The following is a 26,636-nucleotide window of genomic DNA, read 5'->3' as shown; positions in this document are numbered from 1 at the left end:
TCACCTCAGCTGGGCAAATACCATCTTATAAAAACAAACATCAGCATGAAAAAGTGAGAATTCTGCTTTTAAGTGACGTCATTTTATTGCTTTTTATTGTCTGTTTGTGTTGCTTTTTTGTTTTTATTCCTTTATTCATTAATTGCTTTTACTGTGTTTTTGTAATCTATTAATATATATGTATTTGTTCGGAGGTCCACCAAACCTTTAATCCCAGTCTGATCAACACATGAGACTAATGATACCGATGATATGACACATTCCAGTGTTAATGTCATAGGTCACCAAATATAGTGTAACACTTATTAAATTAGGTCAGATAAACTATAAATAACACAAATTAAATGTCATTAGTTCTTTTTTCCATATTTCTTTAATTAATCATAAATATTTTCTTATTTCAATCAAAAATTCAAACAAAAATATTTAATGTATCTTTCATGACCTCTCAAGGCCCACCTGCAGGGCTTTCAAGGCTCACACTTTGGCAATCACTGCTGTAAGTGATTACCCTTGGCCATGTTAATCGATTTAATACTGCATTTTATTCCTCCACATTTAACAATAAAAAGCAGATGGAGAAGAATTCACGTGCATAATAGTTACATTGCTTTAATTATCAAAAACAACTCTACTAAACTGAAATTATCCATTTAAAAAATATGAACAAAATTATTATTTAGGTGTTTTCCACAATTTTTTACACTTAAAACACTGCTGACATTGAAATATTACGAAGACAAAACAAAAGTCTAATTTAAGGTTCATAGAACTTTATTCGGAGAAGGCAGACACATCAATGTAAAACTTGATGATGAGGTGATAAGACGGCACATTATCGCTTTAAATAATTTGTAAGTGACAGAACATAGGGCTAAGGACACGTGAGGCAGGAAAATGAGTTAAAGAAGGCGAGAGAGCCCTTCAAGCCCTGGCCTGCTTCTGTTGCTGGAATTCAGAAATTCGGCTTTCCATCACAGGCCTGAAGTGCCGGATCAATCCCTGAGAACATAGAAAAGAGAACACAGAAGAAAACCATACATTATTTTTTCTGGACTTCAAACAGAAGAATAGCAGACTGTAATACAGATAGTACGTCAGTGTATATTTTTTTAAAAAAGCAGTGAAAGTGTTGATTCCTGGAAAAGAACTATTAAAAGTTAATGTCAGCTCAGTCATTTTCCAGAGATCCTCATCATTTCTATAAATGACGTGTTTACCTGCACTGGCCATGCTGCGCCATCTCCCAGAGCACAGATAGTGTGACCCTCAATCTGCTTACTGAGCTCCCAAATCATGTCGATCTCTGCGGGCCGTGCATCGCCCTTCACAAAACGCCACATCATCTTATTCATCCAGTCCACTCCTACAGAAATGGACAAAAGAGAAACATTTTTTAGTACACATTTGCAAAAGACAGACACCTGATTAGTGAAGCGTTAAGGTCAGCGGCACTGATGCATAAAAGCCAGGGAAGTAGCTCTTACCCTCTCTGCAGGGTGTGCACTGGCCACAGCTCTCATGTTTGTAGAACTCAATCAGGCGGGCGATGGCTCTAATAATGTCAGTCTGCAAAAATAATTCATCCACCGATGTAACAGATGTTTCAAGATTTCGTCATGCACGATGAGTTATGCTGCGGAGGTGACAAACTTACAGATTTGTCCATGACGATGAGCGCAGCCGTGCCCAAGCCAGTCTGAGCCTGGATGAGGCCATCAAAGTCCATCAGCACCTCTGCGCACACATCCTTGGGAATGAGGGGTGTTGAAGAGCCGCCAGGGATTACAGCCAGCAGGTTATCCCAGCCGCCGCGCACTCCACCTACCAGACAGATGTTCGTTTCAATTAAGTAAAAAAAAACTACATTCACTTAGGCTGCGCTTACGATAAGCTGTCTTAATCTTTTTGGTCCATAACCCCCGTGGTGCAGGAAAACACATGCAGATAAACAAACGATGCATTAAGGTTTCCCCTTCCTGCAGTTTCACTCAATTATTTAGTGGAGGGTTTCATTTATTCACAAGAAAAAGGAATTTCCTTCCAAACACAACGGGTATTTTCTTTACAAAAATCCCACAACAATTGTCATAAAAACATCTCACTCTATCTTTCTGAGACCCAAGGTGTTATTATTAACTCTAAAATATTTGTTTGAAGTTGGGTTATATGAGGTACTTAACGGTCAGCTCACTCCCAGTTTGGGGAAAAACGTTAAAAAAAGAAAGAAAAAACACAAACGCTATATTTAGAACTATTTTCTCTTGCCTTTTGCAGCCTTTTATGACAGAAAACTGCTGTTATATAAGCCAAAGATCACTCTATCCAAACCAGCAATACTCCACTGGCAAAATCAGTAATTTTACCTTGCACCGGAGTTGCTTAGCTCCGATCCACCACAGTCACACAATAACACAAACAAACTAACTGACTGAGGCAACGGTTCATCAGCAACTCCTGTGTTCTGCAATGTAGACTTACAGTTTTCGCCAATGGAGTTTGGCAGTTTCCCATTGGAGAGGGCAGTCTGGCAACAGACTGAAGCAGGGAAAATATTCTAAACATAGTGCAAACTTAAAACTGATATAGATTTTTTTGTAGGTGGCTAAAATATGTTTTACTGCTGACTTTGTCAACAGCTATATATTGCTTAGCTTTCATGCTGGAACTCCTGTCTGATTCTCCAGACTCAGGGTATGCCACCCAACATCACTGACCACTGACTAATAGTTCTAATCTGAACTGTCCCTGTTATATGACTCTGGTAGACTCATTATAACATTGTACAGATTTTTTAACACATTCTTAGTGAAATTCGTACCTGCGTGCCTCTCGATGAGCTCTTTCAAAGGGATAGACATCTCCTCCTCCACAGTGCAGGGGTGGTTAACATGGCCGGAGATGTTAAAAAGCTTTGTGCCGGAGTTTCTCTCTCTGCCAAAGCTCAGAAACCATGAGCCTCCGCGACGGCAGATGGTGGGCGCCACAGAAACAGTCTCCACGTTGGCAACAGTTGTCGGGCAACCAAACACACCTTTAAGACAGCAGCACAGAGTGAGGTAGATAAGCGTTCAGCAGTCACGCAAAAATATTTTATTTTGTTTGATTCCACTCTGCACTCTAGAACTCACCCACATCAGCAGGAAATGGGGGCTTCAGGCGGGGCTTTCCCTGCTTTCCCTCCAGGGACTCAATAAGAGCCGTCTCCTCTCCACAGATGTACGCTCCTGCACCACGCATCACAAACACATCGAAGTCGTAACCAGAACCGCAGGCGTTCCTTCCAATGAGCCCAGCAGCGTAAGCCTCATTGATAGCCACCTAAGAACATACAGTGAAAATGTAATGCTTTAACAGGATGAACTCTTAGACAGTCCTGTGCAATCAGACCTTGTGTTGTACATTTATCTACTCTTACATTCATAAGTGTGCTTGGTGGACATGATTTTGGTCAAACTTAAAATAATTTCTTCTCTACTTTGTTTTGTTGTTGTTCTGAATCTATCAGTGGGTTTTACTCTGAACATTACTTGAATTTCACCACAAATTATTAAAAAAAAATAACTAAATCAAAATAAAAATAACAGCCAAACACTGATTTTTTGTATTCCAAAGTAACTTTTCAAGTCCACATAAATAATTCACTCCACAGCTCTCTTCCCAATTAACAACCAAAAACACACTTTTTAAATTCCTCTTTCAATGTACAATAAGTTATATCTCAGGTTTGATTCTGTTCATGCTCACCTGCAGGTTGGACGACTCATTGTAAAACTCTCCTCTGATGTAGATATAAGCAGCACGAGCCCCCATGGCCTTCCCAGCGACCAGGCAGCCCTCCACCAGCTTGTGGGGGTCATTCCTCATAATCTCCCTGTCCTTACAGGTGCCAGGTTCTCCCTCATCTGCATTCACCACCAGATACTTTGGCCTGAAGCAAGAAATTAGAGCCCAGTTAAATAGAGCAAGTTTCATGTTTCCCCCCCAAAAGCAGCCGCTGTCATGGATTAGTCCAAACAAGTCTGAATTTTTCATCTGCCAAAACTCATGTGTGGCTACAGAAGTGATTCAAAAGCATCCATCCAAATACGGTTAACCTGCCAAACTAATCCAGACAAATCCAGCTCCAGTCAACCCAGATTTCACTTTTTCATTTTCAGCTTTAATGCAAACAAGAAGTGATGACAGGAGAGAGGCCATATAATGTGAATTCTTTATGAAACTGCACACTCAGACCATAACATGCCATTGATAAAAGATGATAAAGATGTTAAAATCAACTGTAACTTTCCCGATTTCAAGATTTGGTTACTTTTTCATGAACAATCATTACATTGACAGTGAAAATAATTGTCAGTGACATCCACAAATACAGTTAAGTTTGGATTTATCACTTCCTGACACACTTCATTATTGAGGCTCTAATTTTTGTTTTAGACTGTATTCTTTGTCATCTGTTTACGTTCTGTCAACACCATAGTAGCTTTACCTTCGACTACAGACTTAATTGTTTTCCATCCTTAAATAAGTTACGTCACATTGTACAAGGCTCATCTTTCCATTGCTCCAACAATCACCAACTCTGATTTGGCTGGAAATCAACCTCAATTCGCCGATTTAGATGAGATAATATTCAGGCTCTACACATCCTCTACTGCTTCTCTGATGTCTGACTTGATGTCTGACCTCTCTCTCACTTCTCTCCCAGTATTTTCACACACAGCTTGGCGAATTATGATGTTGGTGCTTGTTGGAGCAGTGGAAAGATCATTTTGCTTCTGTGGAGTTAATAACATGGCTAACGGTTACCAAAGATACTGCCGAAAAACACTACTTACAAAAGGAATGGTAAATACTATTTATATCTACAATGCAAACTGTGAAAAGTAAAGTAACTAATTTAAGCATAACAAATCATCAAGTTTGTAGACAATGGTACGTTACTATAGTGTTGACAGGAAGTAAACAGACATGCAGCTCATAAAACAGATATACATTACACTATGTCATGCAAGCAGGGAATAAGATGTTTGTGTCTTTAAGATAAAAATCTGGTAAAATCATATGAGAACATCAAGCAAAAAAGAGCGGATACATGCGCATCTGTCTCCTCACTGACCTGCCATCGCTGGGCTTGTTCATGAAGCTCCATTTCATGCCTGTAGGGAAACCAGCTCCACCTCTCCCACGCAGGCCAGAAACCTTGATCTCATTGAGGATCCAGTCGACTCCCTTCAAAAGGATCTCCTTAGTTTTGTACCAGTCACCACGCTTCAGCGCTCCCTTCAGCCTGAAGCACAAATATGAGCAGATGAGAACTGTGTTCTGTTCTTCTAGAAATGACTGATAAAGTTTTAATCCAACAAAGATTCTCATCAAGTCAAAAACACACAGAACTGGATTTCTTCTTTTACTTTTGCGTCTCAGCACAGTATTTTGTAATGTGTAAGAGGCCCAATCAAATCAATATTATGTTTTACATTTTCCACAGCACATGAGAATGACATCAATGTGTTACCTCCAGTCATGGCGCCCATAAAGGTTTGTGAAAATTCTGTCCTCATCTGCCAGAGGGCCATATGTGGTTTTCTTTGGAGCACCCTGGAAAAATAAGACCAATGGGTGAAATGTTAACCCTACTGTCACTATTTACTTTTTAGTTTTAACAAAATATAGGCCAGGTACCTGTGCTGTGCTGTTGAATCGGGTGATAACGGTCACTCCACCCTGGCTGACAGCAGCTGGAGCACGAGCCACTCCACTCACCACTGCTCGAGTCAGGGACAGCATCCTTCCTGCAGGGATGGGAGACCATGACATGACAAGAGAGACAGTTCAACTGAATGCAGCTCACTTTACCCTTCCCGTCCAAATGTCTAGGAGAAACTATGGTGGTTTGTTTTGTCCATTTTGGCTACTGTAGAAACACAGCGGTGCAACATTAACAGCCTCCATAAGAGAGGACTTGGACCCTCTTCAGATATTAAAGGCTCATTCTAAGCGACCTAACCCTCAACATTATTTTAAGGGGATCAAAGAGTAATGTAATCATAATTAAGAATATTATTTTTTATTTCACGCCATATTCTACCCATAAATACAGAAAAATCATACTCACTGGACTGATTTAATTCCTAGTTTTGTTTCTCTTATTAAGGTTAAGTGCCTATACAACAGCCATTGGACAGTGGAAAAGTTTGACATCTTTTACTAGATGAAAAAAGGGTTAAACAAAAAGTTCATATTTCTCCATTAACCCAATAAAAATTGTTATTGATGCCAAAACTCAGGTAAAGTATTAGCAGTAGTGTTGAAAAACCACAAACAACAAAACTGACTAAAAATATAAGTGCCAATTCATTTTTCCAGTTGCCCAGTGAACTCATCAATCTGAGCATCCATCAGATCAATAAGGTATTCTATAACTAGACAGATTCGTACTATATGTATTTTAATGGCTCTACCAAGTGTCAACAACATATTGAACCATACTGTAACTAAATGTAATAAGAACCAGTTGTCAGAACTGCCAAACAGTTCTTCTACTCCTACTAAGCAGAATCAAAACAAGCTGAGTGAAAGCGACACTGGGTCTGTTTCAGCATTCAGCCGTATTTTCTGTCAACACAATGAAGGCAACTGACACTACATTTATTTTCTTTTTAGGGTGGAACAATACCTATGCCAACAGATATTTGGATTAAATATGTTTTGGCATCGGAACAGCTTTGTCAAATATCTTGTGTAACTCCTTATGTGATGTTGTTATGTCAGAGGTATTGAGAGTTAGCTAACAGAGAGTTAGCTAACGAAGGTGAAGGCAAGTGCTTGCAGGGACGTTATTCATCTAAATCTAAACAATTTAAGGTCAACACGTTTGTGAAAGAATGGTAGATATATGATTAATTTTGAGCTCTTTTCCCTCTCTTGAGTGTGATATTTAGAGTATGCCCTGACCTCCATACATGCTCACACAGCTAGTTACTGTTAGCCTAGCGCTAAGCTAAGTTAGCTAGCAGCGGTTAACCTTGTAATGTCAGAATAAATGCAGCAGATTCACGACGTTAGCATCCTGATCTTTAAGTGACAACACGTGATTTAATTCACTGATACATGCTGTTACATCTTGTGCATTTCAAACAATTAAAACGACGAAAGGTTTGATGTAAGTTTGCAAACATTCGGGTCTTCTTACCGTCTCTTCGTCCCGAACGAGTTTATGAAATGTGGGCCGGAAGTAGATGAGACACGGCCCGGATACAGTCAGCAACAACACAGCTGCTGCTGAGGAGGCTTATTTAAAAGCTCTGGTTGCACAACATGCTCAGGATGAACCGCCCTCTCTTAACATTTAGGAAAAAAATATTTCATAACAACAGTCTGTCCTCACTAAAGATGTGTGTGTGTGTGTGTGTGTGTGTGTGTGTGTGTGTGTGTGTGTGTGTGTGTGTGTGTGTTTAGAGGCACTTTTACCTGTGCTGTTTCATTTTGTGTGGATGTACAACTTCAGCTGTGTACTGTATTTATTATAGTTATTATGTAGTTAAAAATAGCTTCACCTCAACTAGCTTCAACATTAAAATAATCCCCCAAAATCAAAAATACATATTTTTCCTCTTACCAGTAGATAACAATAATAAATATCTATATATATTGATATACACATTTCTTGTAAAAAATCACAAATAGGGATGATCTTAGAGAATATGATTAGAGCTGCAAGGATTACATTAATGGCGTCCTCCCTGGTTGAACTGTCACCTCTTTTCCATGAGTAGATGCACGCTTCCTTCACCACAGTGATGTGGTCCCTGGGTGTAGTTTGGCAGAGAGAAAGTAGTTCCCACGTGAAAGTGTTCACAACAAGTTTAGTGAATTACCTCGAGTAGCCAAGTCATGTTTTCTGGAAAGAGGAATTGTTGTTTAGTTTTTCAAATGTATTTCATTGGCGCGTTGAGCACCACAACACAAGTGCCATCTAGTTCCATTATATTAAAGAGGAGGCAGACATCTCTACAGGCGATCTCTCCAAAGGTCAGCAACTCATGCCAAAACAGTCTAGAGGCAAAAATATTTATTTACATTGCTATACAACTTTCTTTACTTTACGTGAGTAAAGGCAAATAATAGAACAGCTAAAACAGTCTGGTAATCTAAAATTATATCAAGTCTAATGCCCCTATATTGAGATATTGCCTAGTTTGTGTGTGTGTGTTTGTGTGTGTGTGTGTGTGTGTGTGTGTGTGTGTGTGCATGTTCAAAGGCATTTATAAATAACTAACCAAACTGCATAGGCAAAAATACATTTTTATATTGTTTTTAAATGGTAGAAATATTTATATTTACATCATCAGTGTAAGGACCATTGATCTGAAATTAAAGATTAAAGGTGAAGCACTGTGTTTAAAATTGAACAAATTCATGTGCCAATGTAATTCTTAGTGTATATTATTTTAAAATGATGATATTTTATAACCAAGGGCCTCTTTTTCTCTAAATGAAAAAATACACTGTATCAATCATTACAGTAATAACAGCACACAGAGGCTACATAATTGACTAATAGATATTCAGACTATTCCTTGTTATATCAATATCAATATCTCTTCTTATTGTGCTGTTGATTAGACTATCGATCTGCAGTATTAGTGTTAAGTCTATTCACATCTGTCAAATTTTGTTTTGAAGCAGTGACTCTCATTGGAGGCCTTTTTCACTGTGACATCACAGCAGGTAAATCACAGGTGTGATTAATTTAAATTATAGCTGAATTCCATTTTACCTGCTTTGGTTTGTGTTTTTACTGGGAGCAACTGAAACTGTTACTAACTGTTACCTGGGCTTTTGCTGTTTTATCAAATTGTCTGTTGTGAAAAGAGTTTTTAAATCTCCTAACAGTTATTTCTCTGCACTGATGCATCTGTTTTAGGGATGTCGATGATTGATCATTAATCACTGAATTAACCGATTGAAAATATAGTTTATTACATTCATTGAATAAGGAAACTTGAACTTAAAATGAGAAAAAAAATGGGAAAAAATCGTCAATCATCAGATCAGTTGTTAGCATTTTCACCTATCAGTTAAGGAAAATGCACAAAGTTTGCAACCCTAATCCATTTGCTAAAAGGCAGTTCAAATGAATCATAGCTTTTTTTGTTCTCAGATTATTATCTGCTAATTAAAAGACTGAAGATTTATTTTCATTACAAACATTTTGAAAAACCAAACGTATGATTGCAAATTAATTGCCAGCAGAAATTTTAAACAGATTAAGGAGCAATTAAAAAAGAAAGTGAGTAACTTGAGAAAATGTGCAGGGGAAAAAAAAAACATCACACCTCATAATACTGCATGCTGATCTGCAGAGATGCAAATGTCAACTCTTCAGTTGTTTTCTCCAAGCTTTAGATGAGAATACCAAGAAATGTGGCAATTTAAACAGTGATGTATAATTGTGTATAATCTGTCTCTGTACAGTTATTACATCACAGCAGCTTATCCTCAGTAAACAACAGCATTAAACCCTGACTTCATACAACCTACAGACCTGAGGGATCATTTGATTCAGAGCTACATAAAGCTGTATGATGTATCAGCCAGCTGGTGCTTCCAATATCTCGTATGAACGATGAGATGGATAATGAAAACTGCAGTTTCAGAAAGCAGAAGATGATTTTTCAAGCAGTATTTACATTTGGAAGAGCTAGTGTTGCTGCCGTTGGTGAAAAGCAGTCACCAAAAATGTAACTGAAGAAACAAGAAAATAGTGATTATTATTCTCATCATACAGTTTGTAAATTACATGATGGATCTAATGAGAGAAGTGTATAAAGATCTAACACAAAAATGTTCATACAGGGTCTCCACCAGATTGTCCATCACTGAGTACTAAAGTCGACTGCAATCAGCAAAATTTATACTGAGGGTTTCTTCATGTGGTCGAGTTCAGTCAAAGCGTGACAAAATATCCCCCACATGTCTGTCCCCTTCTCAGAGGGAAGTCATTCATTCGGGTGGAGGAGGCTGATAACTGGGTCTGCGAGCGACCCGGCCCAGTCGGTCCACAGCCACGCTCTCGAACGCCCTCCTCATCAGGGGGTGCTCCTCCAGGACCTCGTTGAAACTGTCCACGCTCAGGGAGTAAAGGCGACAGTAGGTGTCGGCCTTCACGGTGGCCGTGCGTCGTCCTTGCGTCAGCAGGCAGATCTCTGCACCGAGGAAGAGAGAGGGTCAGTTTAATCATTAAAGAAATAGATCAGAGTATTGGAAAAGAGAGTTAAATGAAATGATACCGCTCTCATGTCTGTGCGGTAAATAAATAAAAATAAATACTCGATTCTGATTGGTTAATTACAGCATTCTAAGGTTATTTCTGTATAGCAGACTGTTGCTATGTATAACAGATCGTTGCTATGAAGAACAAACGGTTGCTATGGATACAATTCTGATAATAGACTCTGGAGAAAAAGTAACATAATTTTTAAATCCACAAAATCATTTCAAAAGTTTATATTTTGTGTCAAATTATTATTAGCATTTTTTTTGGTAAGTTACCGTGTACGAAGTGGGATAATGTACAGTGAGCAGGACATTATAGCAAAATAAACCAGGATGATTCAAGTTGTTGTCTGTTTCAAATCCTGCTTCACTCTGTCAGGGTTTATTTTGCAATAATGACCTGCTCACTGTACGTCATCCATTACATAGCCAACAACTGAACAAAGGCGACAAAATACGCCTACCAGCACATTTTATCTTGTTTTTTCATCAGTGCAAAAGCCTAAATGTAACAGCAACAACCATATTCACACAGTGGCCATTATAGTGACTCATATAAGTAATGACTAACAACCAGCTACCGGTAAATCAGATCCACTTTGGTTGTTGTGGGTTTTTAGTCTTCATAGTCTTGTTTCAGCTTCTTGATTTTCCCTCTGCGCTGCTTCGCTGTGTGGTGGTGAATGATTAATGTTGCAAGTTGACAGGAAATACCGTTGGTCCATCTGTCCACCTTCCACGTTCCGAGCTGTTATTTTATACTGCTAATTTCCAGCTAATGTTTGCACGAGGTTTTAAAAATGACAGTTGCCGGTGCTGCATTGACTCATGCGTTGACCAGCCAACGTACCTCTTGTGCTGGGAGAGTACCTACTCTGAAGCAGGGGCTGAAAAAAAAATTCCCTCTAAACTGCATTCGAAGAACTACGATCGTTCCCAGTTCCTGCCGTGCAAAAAAGGGGGAAACCCTTCAACAGTTCCTAGAACTACGAAAATACACCCACGGGCTGAGAACACCCAGATGTTATCTTTGGTAAGACCCAGGCCAGCTGTTTTCCCTTGTTTTCCCTTGTTTCCAGTCTTTGTGCTAAGCTATGTTAACCAGATGCAGTAGCGAGTGAGATCAGTCTTCCCGTCTTACTATCACAAGTTGGAAAATAAGAGTCGAAGGAAAATTTTATACATTGAATGTAGTCTGTCACTGAAATTTGTAAGTGATTATAGAGTGTTGAGCCATCAATCCAGGCAAATTTTGATGATATTATGTTATATTATAAACAATTAATCGATTCATCTGGAAAATTATTAACAGATGAGCTGAAAACTAAAATAATCATTAGTTACAGCCCTAGTTCACATGTTAAAGACAGATTTAGTCTTTAAAAAGATTCAGTTTACTGTATACTGTATACTTAATTGATGAGCCAATTAAGGATTACTTTTCTTCTCATTTTCTTACTCTTCCATAGAAGTAAATATAATTGGCTTTGAGACTGCTGGTTAAGCAACACAAGAAAACTAAACACGCTAACTTAGGTTTTTCGGAAATTGTGATGGACGCTTTTATGCCTCTGTGCCGGCGACAGCTGTGACCAGAGGAATTATGTTTTTGGGCTTTCCATACATCCTAAATTTGTGAAGGCGATATCTCAAGAAGAAAAACTTTGAAGGAAACTTTGCACAAACGTCCACTTGGACTCAAGGATGAATTGATTAGATGAAATGAGGAGGTGTTAACGTTTTATATCCAAAAGGTCAAAGGTCAACTTCAATGTGACATCATGAAGTTCTGCAAAAAACACTTGTACTGTGTCCAAAATCACACACTATGCACTACATACCTAAAATCATTTAACATACATTTGTGTGAACAAACAATAGTATGATTCTTTTCAGACGTACTGCTCAGTGTTAGTATTGAATTTTGGACTCAGCTATGAAGTCTCTAAGAGAAGACATGTTTCTCACTGGAAATCATGTCAATGATTCCTTACATTTTGCCAAAATACACTTAATAACTTTCATTAAATTCCTTCTTTCACATCATATATTATTAAGTCTAGACAGACATGGATTTAAACTACAACTTGCCTGGTTGGTGAAAGTACAACTGAACAGTTGTGACTGTAATTCACTATTTTCTTACTTTTCTAGACCAAACAATTAATCAATTCATTTAGAAAATTATTAATTGAGTTGCAGCATTACATGCTCAAACATTTGACAGAGAACTGTTTGAAGGGTGAAGTCAGCGACAAATGAATTACCTCCGAAATATGCTCCATCGTTGAGCGTAATCTCCTTACTGCCACGTGGGATGACGGTGACGGTGCCGTGCTGGATGAAGTACATCTTCCGACCGAGCGTTCCCTCTCGTATAATCAAGTCTCCCGGCTGGAAGACTTCGAAACGCAGCTTAGTGAGGATCACCGTCACAAAATGAGGGTCAGTGTTGGCAAATAGTGGCATGTTGGCCACGAGCCCACGACAGTTATAGCTGACAATCTCCTGCAGGGTGGGAGGAAGAGAAGAGAGGCGACATGAGGACGAAGTGATACTGAGAAATCCCTAAAGTTACTGTTCAATATAAACATACTGTGTTATTGTTTTATTACACTCCCACATTAGTGATTTTATTTAGAAACTGACAAAATAAGTTGTTTTACATGTGTGAAGAGTTTAGATTAGTCAAACAGAAAATAAAAGGGCAAACAATTAATCAATTATTTGTAATTTTTGGAGCAAAAAAGTCAACGTGACATTACTCTAACCTTTGAATTGTTAGAATTTGCTGCTTTTGTATGTTGATATGTATGGTTGATTATTTTATTGATTAATTAACAATTTGGTCTATGCAACTTTAAAACCAGGGCTCAGCCCAGGATGATGTTTTGACATGTCTTACTGCGTCTGACCACAGTCCAGAATCCAATGAGTCAGTTTACTTTATATACGACAAAGAGAAGCAGCAGTGCTTTACGTTCGGGAAGCTGAAGCCTGTGAATGTGTGCAAATTGATTTACTGTCGACTGACTAAACGATGACTCAACTTATTTCTCATAGCTTTCAGTTCTTAACAAGACGTTTGAAGATATCGATTTACAGCCAAAACAAATAGTTGATCAAAGCTATAATATGTAACATTTCCACATTTAAAGAAATGTTATATATTTTGTTGAGTTGTGTACCAACATTTTCCCAAATGTGTCAGTGATCAAACCCAGAGAAATACATTAATTATTCAACAAAAAAAATTAAAAATTGTAAAGGCAGGTTAAAAAAAAACAATCCAGCTTCTCCAATGTGCCACTTTTATATCCCTGGAAACTGAATGTTTTTGGGGTTTTTTTTAAACTGTTGGTTGAACAAAACAAGATATTGGAAGAGGAACATTTTTCACTATTTTCTGACATTTCATAGACCAAACAGACACATATCTGCTACTTCTAGATTGATGCTACGCTGACAAAGAACCTTAAAAATGGGCCAAAATGGTCTGGGCTCGTTGCCACAACACTTATCAAAAACTGTAGAAAAACAGTGTCTGCAAAGGTCTTATTGAGTCAGTAATGATGACAAAAATGACGCCCACTGGAGAGGAACAGAGGGTTTGTCAGACACTCAATACACCTTCTAATATACTGTTTTAAGACTCTAGAGTGTCTCCTCCTTCTTTTAACATGCCGCTCATATTCAAACATGCCGTTGAAAAGTCATCTAGTCTTCTAGGTACTTTCCACATAGATCACAGCTGGCTTTGTCTCCCACCCTGAGGTTTGAGCCCTTTCAGTGAGTAATTTTTAAAACCATCTTACATATACCAGCATACACACACACAGGTGGCTACGGTCCAGCACCTGGCTGGGTTCGGCTCTATCAGGCTGTGTCAGGCTGTGCTTGGTTTTATTTGGCCGCGTCAGCATTCCTGTGCACAACCATGACCGACGTTTGCCTCTTCTTATCTGTGCAGCCGGCCTGCTTGGCTATAGATCAAGGTAAGTTGATAGTTTGACTGAATGGATACATGATACATGACTGAGCCACACTGAAGAGCTGCAGACACACACACACACACACACACACACAGAACGCTGACACTTCCAAAAAATATCCCACAACGATGCCTACGTCTTTGATCAAATCACATGATCAATCCCTGATTTAGATCAAAATAGCTTAATGATGTGGCTTAAAGAACAGCAACTGATAGACCTGTGAAATTAAAACAACCATTTAGAGGCATTGAAGGCAGCCTATATGGCACTACATTGTTTTTTCAATACTGGAAGGACGCTTATAGCTCTTTTCAATTCATATGAGCTGGCTTGGCTTGACTTAGTTTGACTCGGCCCATCAACCCGGCATGGCAGGGGTGTGCGTGTCCATTACAACAGGAATACCTGCTTGAAGGTGTGTCTTTTGGCTGAAAACAAGCTCAGCAAAGCTCGAGTCAAGTGGCTGTAAATGATTCATGTAAGTCTCTGGGATAAACGTGCTGTTTCCTTAAATTCTTCACAATGAAAGTCCTCCGTTGTTCATTCATTTCAAACACGTTTTTCTCTATTTTCAAACATTGAGTCCACCAACGAGTTTTACAGTAACTCTATGCAGTCACCCATAAAAATATCCCTCTTCCTCTATAATTGTTTTTACATTTGATTGGAAACAATTAATCGAAATCTAACCTGCAGTTTAATCAATATATTGATTTCAACCTTATCAATCAGGCCTAAATTTGCATCTGTGTGGCCACGTGTAAATAAAAGAGAGAGAAACAGAGAGAAACCACCAACAGGAAGCGGGACTGAAGGTTTAAAGGACAACAAACCTCCTTGAGCGGATCACTGAGCTCTCCGAGGATGCTGTCCTCATCGAACATCTTGCCTTGGAATCGCTGCTCGTAATAATCGTGGATCCTCTGTCTCACATCTGCTGGCAGTTTATGGAACGACATGTACTGCTCCACTTGCTTATACTGCAAACATTTGTACAAAACACATGGTGATGTGACTTTCACGAGGATACAGTTGAAATTCCACATTATTCATGTCAGATGTCACATTTTCGACCATGTGTTTGCTGAATTATTTCTACACAAAATAATTACGCATTTATGCTGTTTTTTTTTCTAGTTTTAAGTGGATTACAAACTCATTTGTAATGGGCATTAGCAAACAGTGATCTCCAACAAAGGTGCCGCCATTTGTCTATCATCCATTCTGCTTTATCTTGTGAAAATCCCCTGGAAAGGGTTACGGTAAGGCCACAAAATCCATTAGATAATACACATATTCTCTTGGCATTTGGCACAGTTTCCACGAATAAAGTACGAGCAAGTAAGCAAGCTTATGATATAAAACATGGCTGTGATATTAAACCTCACAGCCAGAATCACATTAGCATCCACGTGAAGCTCCCAGGACACATAACACCTGAGGCTGTAGGTCAAAATGTTTCGGGCTGTTAATCTTTTCAAGTCCGTGCAGAGACCGTTACCTTCTCTTGATACTGGCGGTGCGACGCATCCAGCGACTGGACCAGGTTAGTCGCATGACCGAGGAACATGGCGTAGCAGGTGGCTCCCACGACCATGCTGATCATGGTGAGCCAAACGTCGGACATGCCCTCAGGAGGGTGGGCACCGTATCCTATACACAGCATGTGACTCATGGCCATGAACAGGGCGTAGGAGTACTGTAAATGCCATGTAGCATTCTGAGTAAAAACAAGGGGAGAAAACACAAATGTTGTCATGAGAAAATATACTTTTCATGGCAAAAGCCACTAACTTTTTGATGGCGGTATTTCAAAGACAAAGATCTCCTAATAATTTCCAGTAAGTTTCCTGGAATTAATGTAAGTTTGTTATTAATTATATGCAAACTAAACACAGTTTTCAGTTAGAAACAGCTTCTCATTTTGACAAAGAAGCATATTTCCCACATAAAACTTTGTCAAAATCCTATTTTCCCCCAAATTATGATATATAAAGCATATAAATTTGCAAGAAAATTCATTGGATTTTTTATTTTTAGGAAATTAAAACATATGCACATCTGTAGCAGACTGTTTGTGAGTATGTATTAATGAACGAGCACTCACCACCATATTATTTTTAGACACCCAGCAGTCTGGGGGGAAATCTTGCAGCATAGGCACCATGAAGGTCAGGCAGCCGTCCCAGTGGCACAGCAGCAGCATCATGCCGATCAAGTTGACTATACGCACCACAGCACTGGCGAGGTCATAGGTCATGTGGAAAATCTGACAGAGAGAAAGTTGTACGGAGGATAAACACGATATTAAACTGGAGAAACATTTCTGATGTGTGCTGTTTTGTATGACAACACGAGCTTTGAGGTTCCTTCACCTCTTCCCACTGGTGGATGTAGCGGATGAGGCGAGACAGTCGGAGAAGGCGCAGCAGACTGAGGATCTTGGTGAAGCGCACGATGCGGAGGGCGCGGGCGGTGCGGTACATGTCGGACGACTCGTGCCGGGCCTCCAGGTCGACGATGAGGAAGATGTAGTCGACGGGGATGGAGGAGATGAAGTCCACCAGGAACCAGGTGCGGAGGTAATGCATGCGGATCTCCCTGGGGTCCAGGATGATGTGGCTGTCCTCTCCTGCGATGCCCGTGCGGAAATTGAAGACCAGGTCCATGAGGAAGAGAGTGTCAGACAGGACGTTAAAGGTGATCCAGGGCATGGTGTTCTGGTCTTCAAAGAAGGTGATTCCCCAGGGCAGGATGACCAGATTGCTCATCATCAGCAGGAGCATCACAATGTCCCAGTAAAACCTGGGCAGAAGACAAGTGTGGGCATTTTATTTTTGTTAACTAAACCCAAAACCTTTTTTTCTTTTATTGCTGTTCAGAGATACAACTGCATATTTATATGTTATATGCTTACAAGCTGAGTGTTTTTCCTTCTTGTTTCAGTGCTTAAAACAGTTAAGTTCATACTGAACCTTGTTACAAAACAGTTCTGCTCAAATCAAGGAGTGACAGGAGGAGTTAACTCCAGTTTCTATTGTATGTAAATGAGTGGACAGTCTATGGACAAAAACAGTTGTTAATTACTATGCAGTTCCCTAAAAATGTTTGATTCTCCTTTGAAATAATGGTACGGCTGGCAGATTGTGGTTAAACTTAATCATACACTGAGATTAAATTGTTCTTCAATGTATTAACAAATTCATATTCAGAGAAAATTCATACAATAAACAGAAAAATACTTATATCTCCACCAAGCCTGTCTTTTGCAGGCTAACAGACAAGAACTGCTGCATAAAATTAGAAGATGAAATGCTACCTCTGTCATGGAGTTTATGTTTTCAGGTTCGTTGGTTTGTCTCTCAGGTGGATTACAGAAAAACTATTCGCTCAATTTTCATGAAAGTTGTTAAAAGGGTGTAGCAAGAGCCAGGGAAGAGCCCATTACATTTTTGAGCAGATCTGAATCATGATGTAAATGTGCAAATTATTTTTCACTTTCATTAACGAGATAGACATTTGGCCTTGGTGAAGGCCTGCTCTCAGCAAGTGCCCTTAAGTTTACATGTGTGAGAAATAATGTGCAAGTTTTACAAATGAATTTCAACACATTTGATAGATACTGAAATCACTGGAAACATCTTACTGGCTCAGGTGTTCTTGGTTTATCCATGGATATGAGCAAATCCCAGTAACGGTGCAGACTGTCCAAAGTTAATTGTGTGATCTGAATTTCAGAAGAGACCCAGAGAGCTTTGCCAAGGTTAAACCTAACCCCTGCAGGAAGAATGAGGCTAATAGTCAAAATCTGATCACATAATGAATTAATTCATTGTTCAAGTCTATTTGTGTCACTGTTTGTGTGTTAGCTGCAGAGAGCAGCTGCACACTGAGCCCTTGAATTGGGTTGTGGGTAGCCAGGTTGCTGTGACAGATGGGTTAAAATCGTATGTAGTATGTGGATTATGTCTGTAGATTGTGTTTCATAGACAATCTGGAAACTTGGGTGACGTCAGATAAACATACAAATGGATCAGTGTATGATGATTATTCACAAAATCGAGGGCCATCCAAATTATGCGAGTTTCCTGGGAGAAACATCGAAACAGGAGGGCGCTGGGAGACGTCCTTGAGATACAGGAAAAACGGGCAGGTCTGCCCTAACAGCTCGAGTGGAGCTGCTCAGTTGCCAGCAGGTCAAACTGTGGTTGTAAAGGACAACATCCAGTTATGAATGCACATAACCGAGAGTGAAACCTGGGTAAATAACAGTTTAAAATTAGGATTACGGCAGTTGTCTGCTTCTGGGAACCAATCTAGTTGCAGTATTTATATTGACCTGAGATACAAAACTTTAGAGATATCTATTGGCGACAGACACGTCAGTAAACCACCATGAAGGCATGTATAGAATAGACCTTGTGGTCAGCACTGCATCAAAAAATGCATTAAAAACCCACGTGACTGTAGAATACTAAATGAACTCTGGAACACGTGAGTAAACAGTTTGTCTCTGCATCTACAAATGCAAGTTAAGACTCTACCATGCAAAGCAAAAGACATATATCAACAACATCCAGAAAAGCTGCGGACTTCTCTGAGCCTGAGTTCATCTGAGATGGACTGACAAGTCCACGTTTCAGATTGTTTTTGTAAATCATGGACGTCGTGTCCTCCAGGCTAAAGAGGAAAAGGACCATCCAGATTGTTACCAACACAAAATTCAGAAAGGAGTGTGTTAGTGTCCACGTCATCATGGGTAACCGTCACATCTATAAAGGCCTCATTAATGCTGAAAGGTACATACAGGATTTGGAGCAACATATGCCGCCATCCAGACAAGATCTTTTTCAGGGACGTCCCTGCTTATTTCTCAGCAAGACATGTTCTGCACATGTTACAACAGCGTGGCTTCATAGCAAAAGAGTTCAGGCACTGGACTGACCTGTTTGCAGTCCAGATCTGTCTCCCACAGAAAATGTGTGGTGCATTATGAAGTGCAAAATACGACAACAAAGATCGCGGACTGTTGAGCGCCTGAAGTCTTATTAAGCAAGAACGAGAAAGAATTTTACTTTCAAAAACTTCCACAATTGGTGGAAGAGTGTTGTTAAAAGAAAAGGTGATGTATCACAGTGGTAAACATGCCTCTGTCCCAACTTTTTTGAAACATGTTGCAGGCATTAAATTGGAATTGGAATCAGGGTTTGTACCTGTGGACACAGACAGTGTACCTGTTTCCCCCTCTTTCTTATCTTTATGTTAAGCAAAGCTATTCGCCTCCTCTTCCTAGCTCTATATTTACTGGACAGATATGAGAGTGATGTTTAATTCAGTCTGATCTTTTTAGTATTTTGTTTCTATCCTAGCATTTTTTTTTGTTTACCATCACTGCAGTCTGAGAGAACTGGCATTTCGATCCTCTAAATGTCCTGTACATATGTCAGAACTGACGACAAAGTTGACTTTAATCATTTTTTTCACCCATCAGCGAGATAACGAATATGCATTTCCAAAATGTCACACTATTCCTTTAAGTTACAGAATTTGAAACAGCCACGAAGGTCAAATGCAGTCATCCAATTAGGAGGACAGTGCAGTGCGTCATCCAGGGAATGACCCATTTCAGTGTGACCCTTACTCTCATAACAGCTCCTGACACAGGAGGAATCCCTCTCATCAAAAATACATGGTGTTTACCTCATCAGGGTCAATATACCATCAAAGAAGACAATGAAGGAAAGAAAATGTCACTAAATCTCGAAATGTCTGATACACAGTCTGCTGCTTTCAGGATGTTGGACCCCAGACGTCTGCGATGTGCACAGTTGCACTCGTCTGCTTCATGTTATACAAGTCTCATTTTCCTTTAGGTCTCCAGTGTCTCGTCGTACATCAACATGCTACACGGTTTAGGTTTCCTTACAGATTGTTTCCATCGAGTGTCAATCACTTTGTCTGTCAGTCTCTCTTCCCTTACGGAGACACAGTAACAGAATATGAACCAGACTATTTTTGATTACCGTCACACTTCGCAATATGAACCCTGTGAGAAAATGACCTCCTTCTTTAGCCTCTCAGAGCCACAGGAACCGATAGATTAGTTCCTCACTCTCATTCACGTTTATCCCTACATCAATCTCTCGTGTCCGTGTCCTCTGTGTCTACACACTGCTTTACATGACTACTTATCATCTCCTCTCATGTTGCAGCAGATTAGTGGTTGCTTGCTGCTAATAACTCCACCAAAGACTCTCGATGGTATTATAGCTGGTTACATGAAGCATGTCCATTATACAGTATGTGTGTGTTTTGTATGAGTGTGTGAGAAAAGCAGAATTAATTCTGCTGTATTAAAACCTACTAAACAAGCTTTTAATAACAGTGGGGGTAGAAGAGGAATAGGGAAGTGGTTTTATTACATTTTATGTTGAATATGAATCCAGGATTGAATGTGCTTCACCACTAATTTTAGTTAGCAGCTTTGCAAAGAAACAAAAGTTATAAATAACTATATAAGTCTGACACTCAGATAACTAAAATTAAAGCTTTGACAGATGGCTTATATAATGCATTTCCTGTAAAGATAAATAAAAAATAAAACAGACATTCATGATCTCCAGATAATAAATCCTAGTGACATTGATGATCCACTGACTTTTTCTGGTGCCACCATGACATTTACAGAGTCAAATATCTCAACGATTTTTTAAGTGGCTAACAACGTTTATCAAGCAACATCATCGGGTCCGAAATTTATTTATTTGTCCAATACTTTGATTTGTGACCAACTACCTGCAAAACATAAGATATTTCCAGCATTGTGTTTAGTGCTAAAAGTAAATATTATACCTGCTAATCATCATCATACCTATTTATTCTTTTATTATTATTATTTATTATTTGTGCAATCTGCACAATCTACTACTGCACATCGCACAGATACTGGCAGAGGCAGACTCCCTAATATGACGCTCCTGAAAAGGTGTTTTTAGGAGTATGACTTAAATAGTCTTAAACAGACTTTTTCCGCTGAACTTTTGAACCCATGTTTTGTAAACCATAGAAAATCCTGCAATAAATTTTCAAATGGTCATTTTCAGATGACACATTTCATAAAAAATGTTTAACTGCAAGCTTCACTTCTAATGTTGTTTCTGATGGGTCTCCTGATGGCCCTGATTGGTCAGCACCATTCAAAAATGTTAAATTAAAATAAATGTAATTTTTCTTTGCTCTTTACAGCATGCCGCACAAAACAACAATTTATGTCCTAGTTTGGGCTAACGGATCTTATCAGATTATACTGATACAGTTCCAGTTCTGATCAGAATAAATTCCAAAGGACTTAGCAGAAACAATAATCTAATTTTAAATCAATAAAATCATTGTTAAATCAATATTTATTTATTTTTTAAGTTGTTCAGTAAGTAGGCGTGTACTAAGCAGCATCCTGCATCACCCTGTCAGGGTTTATTTCACCATAATGACCTGCTCACTGTTCATTATCTCTTACATACTTTTCTGCTGTGTTTATTTTAGCAGCAGAAACACCAAGACAAATTCCTTGCATGCAATGGTGACACTTCATCTCCTGCATTCTTGTGATTTTGTGATTCATGCACCAATTTGTGCCTTTTCTGCATCAATTTATAGTAAAAATGTTTTATTAATGAAAAGAAAAACACAAAATTCAGGCACCAAACAACAATTCAGAATGTTTGTCAAAAATAAATCCTATTGAGATCTTAAAATCTACACCTGCTTGTATGAGAAAACTTACTTGGCATTAAACCAGATTCTGATTTAAACCAGATTCGAGAAGCTAGAAATAGAAGCAGCTAGTTGACCTTAAACCCGAAACAGGATAACCGAGCGCCAAAAACGTGCTGTTCCAACTCATCCATTTTAAAGAGGAAGTCGGAGCATAAGGTCTAAGGAAAGCAGGCCTGCAATAATCCCCCCCTCAGCTGTCTGTGTATTATTGCATAATAGAGCAAGATTGGAATTATAGGGATTCTTATGGGCAATAATCCCCCTGCATGGGTTTATCCTCTCTGTCTGGCATAGGCCTGATGTTTAAAAATTGTTTAAATTTGATTCTGGCTATTATTAGTGAGCGCACAGACGCAGCTCGCTTGGGCATCGCTGCCAAGATGTTGTTCAAAGGAGCCCCAAAAGCTAAATGATCTGACAAATCCTGCAAAAGTAAGCAGAAAAATAAATTATTTTTCAAATGGAACATCCTGGATCGCCTAAATTTATCAATGAATGCAGAGCTCCCTCCTCATCACCAAGGAGAAAGAGAGTCATTAATCCAGATGATCTTGTTCTATATACTGTATCACTAATCAAATCCCTTCATCGCCTTATCATGTGCGAGGAACCATGACATCAGCTGCTGTACCGCCTGTCTGTCCTTGGAAAAATCAGATCTGAGCACCGTCACAGGCTGCTTGGTTTGATCAAAACTGGATGCTTTCAAGGGAGGCTTATGGAAGATCAGTTTTGTTTTTTGTTTTTTGTTTTTTTTTACATTAGTTTTTGTTTTTGTTTTGTTTTGTTACAGTTCGTTTCTAATAGCTCAGATAATTTCCTTTTAGTTTTATTGTTATTTTCTTCAGTCAATGTATGTTAGGTAAGCTTTTCTTTAAAATCAATGCATAAACACTTTTATACACAATCCCTTTCAGTCATCACTGATAAGCCACTAGACGTCTGTGGTGGGGATCTGCATCTACAAACATTTTCTCATTATTCTGCTGTACCCGGGACGCTTTACCAAGCCAAAACGTTTACCAACAGCTCAGACAAATCCTACCTTAAAATAAAATGTTTTTACACCTTGATTTAGGTTTTTTGTCTGAGAAATTCTGAGGATGACCCAACTTCTTAATGACCAGATGTCGTGACATTTATTGGTTCCAGCTTCTTAAAAAGTGTTTGCCATTTATGACAGTAATTGAAGAGTCTTTGGGATTTAGACTGTTGTTTGGACAAAAGAAGCAATTTGAAGACGCCTTTTCAGTCTCTGGAAAATACTGATGAGCATTTATTGACATTTTATACTGTAAAAAAAAATCATACAGGAATTTAGTGGAATCAACTAATCCTTTCTCATTAACTTAACAAATGCAAGTTTTATTTATCCAAGTTAATTAAACTCAAAGTTTCTTGTATTTATTTTCAGAATACTTAAGAACGTATGAAAATGAGTACTTCTAACTTTAAGTTCTTTGAATTGAATGAATGCACAGTACAAAGTTCAATCAACTCATTAAATTAAGTTTCTAAACCAGCACGATCAGCATGTTAGCATTCTTCTCAGCAAGCATTGTTTGAGAGTTAAAACTTTCTCGAGATCTTTCTTTTGGTTTGTAACGTCCATCTTTCTGACTGAAGAGTTGTTGCCTCAACATAATAACTTAATGAACACATTTCTGCAAGTGCAACTGAATTGATATCAAGTTTATCTGAGCAGAAAATTACTCAGATTCAATCAACTTCAAATTTAAAGGCCGACGTTAACTTACTTGATCACTTGATTGATTGTGAAAATAACCCACAGATTAATCGATACTGGGAATAATCGTTAGCTGCAGCCCTCATGGTTACCTGAAGTCACTGTAGGGGTGGATGATCCACACTCCGAAGCTCCTGACCCTGGCCTGCTCTGCAGCGACACCCTTATGACTGCCGAACATGCGCAGGGAGAACTTGTTGACTCCGGGCTGCAGCATGGACCCAAACTGCCTCTGGAAGTAGGTGGACTGGTCCCGCTGGGCGCCTTCTTCGTCCCCTTCGCCCTCCACGTTGGTGTCCAGCAGGCCATCGGGATCCGCCGTGTAGTCGTCGTTGTGAGTCTTGACCAGGGAGAAGAGCGTCCTGGTCACATCGTTCCTCTTGTCTGCCTTCGGGGACGGGGTCATCGGGGGGCTCCCCGTCCTCTGGGAGCTGCTTCTCCATCTGGAGAAGCGGAGGCTGCTCCAGCTGCGGTACCTGGACGTCTCCGGCTTGTGAGCCGGGCTCTCGCCGATGCCTCTCTGGTCGTCTGTGCTCCTGGAGAGGCTGGTCATCTTCAAACCCTCCAGTTTGAACTGGGCAAAGCAGACAGGGCCCTACCGACCCTGTGATTTGGCTTGCAGGGTCCTGATTGTCAAGTTCACTTACCAATAAAGTTTACTGCAGCTGCCATTTCTATGAGATGCATTTTAGTGTACATTTATAGATTAAATTTGTTAGTGTTAACAAACAAAACTTTAAAAAACTATCCTGAGTCACTTTTAAGCAGGATGCAAAGATAAAATACCAGCACCTACCTTAGATAAAAATATAAAACAGCAACTACAAAACACTATTCAGTAGCAGGTCACTCTCAGCTCTCTAAAGAGTATCACAGATACACTGCGAGAGTCATAATCTCATATAATAGAAACAATGGCTTTGCCCACACAGGTTCTTACAATATTAATCCAGAAAAAGTTGAAGCGTCCTTTAAAGAAGTACTTCCCCGTGATGAATGAATGAAACCTGCTCCGAGTCAGAATAAAAAACTTTAGCTTCAGATGCGTCCGCCTCTGTTTGACCATGAGAGGACGGACGCAAATTGACAGAGAGGGCTCAGTAGCCTTCAATAATCGGCTTGTTGGCATAACTGCGTCCACTCACCTCTCTCCTCCACCTCCTCCTCCTCCTCCTCCTCCCTGCTGTGGAAATGCCCTCCCTCCTCCTATGGGACGTGTCCCGGACCGGGTGGTCATAACGGCTGCAGGTCGTGTTGCACAGCAACAGAATAATAATGAATATCTGAGTTTATACTGGTCAGAAACAAATTACAAACACGCTCGATATTCTTTTAATAAGACACATACTGTAAAATACAACAGACAAGAAGCATCGTAGGCCACTGTAATAAATAAATAAATAAATAAATAAATAAAGTAAAATAAACCGTGCCAGTTTTATCTTTTATGTTAGTATTGTGCGTCTGACGTCATGATGTGTCTCCAGATCTTCTCCTTGCAGTTAATGTGCAATTTTCTCTTGGTGATTTGGAAAAGAGGGTATGTATAATGTATGACAAAAGTGCATTTCGTGATCAAATAATGTATTGTGTCAGATATAGAACGGTCCACCTGAACTCATAAAGAGTTTTCTCAAACTCACCGACCCAAAACCCACTATTATTAAGTCAGGCTAACGCCAGCAGTCATGTTAATTATATTTAACAAACTGAAACAGAACAGAAAACATACGAGTAGAACTGAAATCATCACTACTGGGTTGTTTAGGAGCTTAAGTTTGGGTAAAAAAAAAAAAAAAAAAATGAATCGGAAAATTGGAAACTTTGAAATGAATTCGGCTTAAATTCAAGTTGTATTAATGCAAACTGTTGATTTGAAAACAATCAACTTATAAAGTACCACTGACTTAAAGCAATTGGGTTTAAATAATTTTTATTTTTTTTTAAGTTAGTTCAACAATTTTCTTTTTTCCAGTGTATATTGCTTTTACCAAGACAAAACAACCACCTGTTTTTTTCAGTGTGCACTTTCTAATATAAATTTGCCATTTAAACTAGCATAGTTTAAAAAGTCATATTATTTCTTAATTTGAGAGACTTATGATGAGTAGAAGCATAAAGTTGAATAAAATGTTAATACTTAAGGAAAGTACAGGTACCTTAAATTTGTAAGTACATTTCTTGATTAGATGTAATTCCACCACTGGACTCAATTCATGAATAAATTCCTTAAAGGAAGGATTTGTTTGTTTGTTTGTTTGTTTTAGGAAAAACACTTCTTCACTTTCTTGCCAAGCGTTAGATGAGACAATTGATACCACTTGTGTCTGACTACTTAATGTGGAGCTGCAGCCAGCAGCCTGTTAGCTTAGCTTAGTGTAAAGACTGGAAACAGGGGGAAACAGCTTGACTGGATTTCTCCAAAGGTGAAAAAATGCCCATCAGCATCTCTAAAGTGTAAGGAGTTTACAAAGGTAGTTGCAACTAACAATCATTTTAATCAGCAATTAATACATCACTGATTTTGCAATTGTTATTCACAGTTTTGTCCAATGGCTCTCAAACTTTTTCTGTTATGCCGCCCAACAAAAAACAATTTTATACTTAGCAACCATTTTTCAATAGAAGGGAAACTACTAATACAATGATCACACTGAATTTTATTGAAATAAAGAAAAGATTCAGGAAAGCAAGTCCAGCTCGCTTGCATCAGATCGCTTTTAGTTGTTTATGTCACCACATTAATCATTTTTTATGATTATCCAGACACAAGATAAGACTCAAACTTGTTGCATTCAGAAGCTGTATCTTGAAAATGTAATCAGAAATAAGAATAA

General features: G+C 39.0%; 2 protein-coding genes across 2 annotated transcripts; both read right to left on the bottom strand.

Annotated features, from left to right (window-relative positions):
* Nucleotides 1-751: 751 nt before the first annotated feature.
* On the bottom strand, nt 752-7,287 carry ndufv1 (NADH:ubiquinone oxidoreductase core subunit V1). The gene is made up of 11 exons (XM_084739347.1): nt 7,196-7,287; nt 5,686-5,795; nt 5,519-5,601; nt 5,120-5,290; nt 3,748-3,931; nt 3,132-3,321; nt 2,822-3,034; nt 1,658-1,824; nt 1,488-1,569; nt 1,221-1,366; nt 752-1,002 (listed from the first exon to the last, which is right to left on the bottom strand). The coding sequence occupies exons 2-11, from the start codon at nt 5,788-5,790 to the stop codon at nt 925-927; spliced, it is 1,419 nt and encodes a 472-aa protein (XP_084595473.1). The 5' UTR covers nt 5,791-5,795; nt 7,196-7,287; the 3' UTR covers nt 752-924.
* Nucleotides 7,288-8,291: 1,004 nt separating this feature from the next.
* Nucleotides 8,292-24,905, bottom strand: hcn3 (hyperpolarization activated cyclic nucleotide-gated potassium channel 3). Its single transcript, XM_084739155.1, has 7 exons — nt 23,892-24,905; nt 16,652-17,081; nt 16,384-16,545; nt 15,778-15,996; nt 15,110-15,256; nt 12,549-12,789; nt 8,292-10,211 (listed from the first exon to the last, which is right to left on the bottom strand). Exons 1-7 carry the CDS (start codon nt 24,350-24,352, stop codon nt 10,009-10,011), a joined length of 1,863 nt encoding a protein of 620 aa, XP_084595281.1. The 5' UTR covers nt 24,353-24,905; the 3' UTR covers nt 8,292-10,008.
* Between the last annotated feature and the right edge of the window lie 1,731 nt (nt 24,906-26,636).

Source organism: Lutjanus erythropterus, chromosome 16 (assembly GCF_056507025.1).
Source record: "Lutjanus erythropterus isolate fLutEry1 chromosome 16, fLutEry1.hap2, whole genome shotgun sequence".
Lineage (NCBI taxonomy): Eukaryota > Metazoa > Chordata > Actinopteri > Lutjaniformes > Lutjanidae > Lutjanus > Lutjanus erythropterus.
The sequence above is the reverse complement of the archived record's forward strand: the minus strand, read 5'-3'. Positions and strand labels throughout refer to the sequence as shown.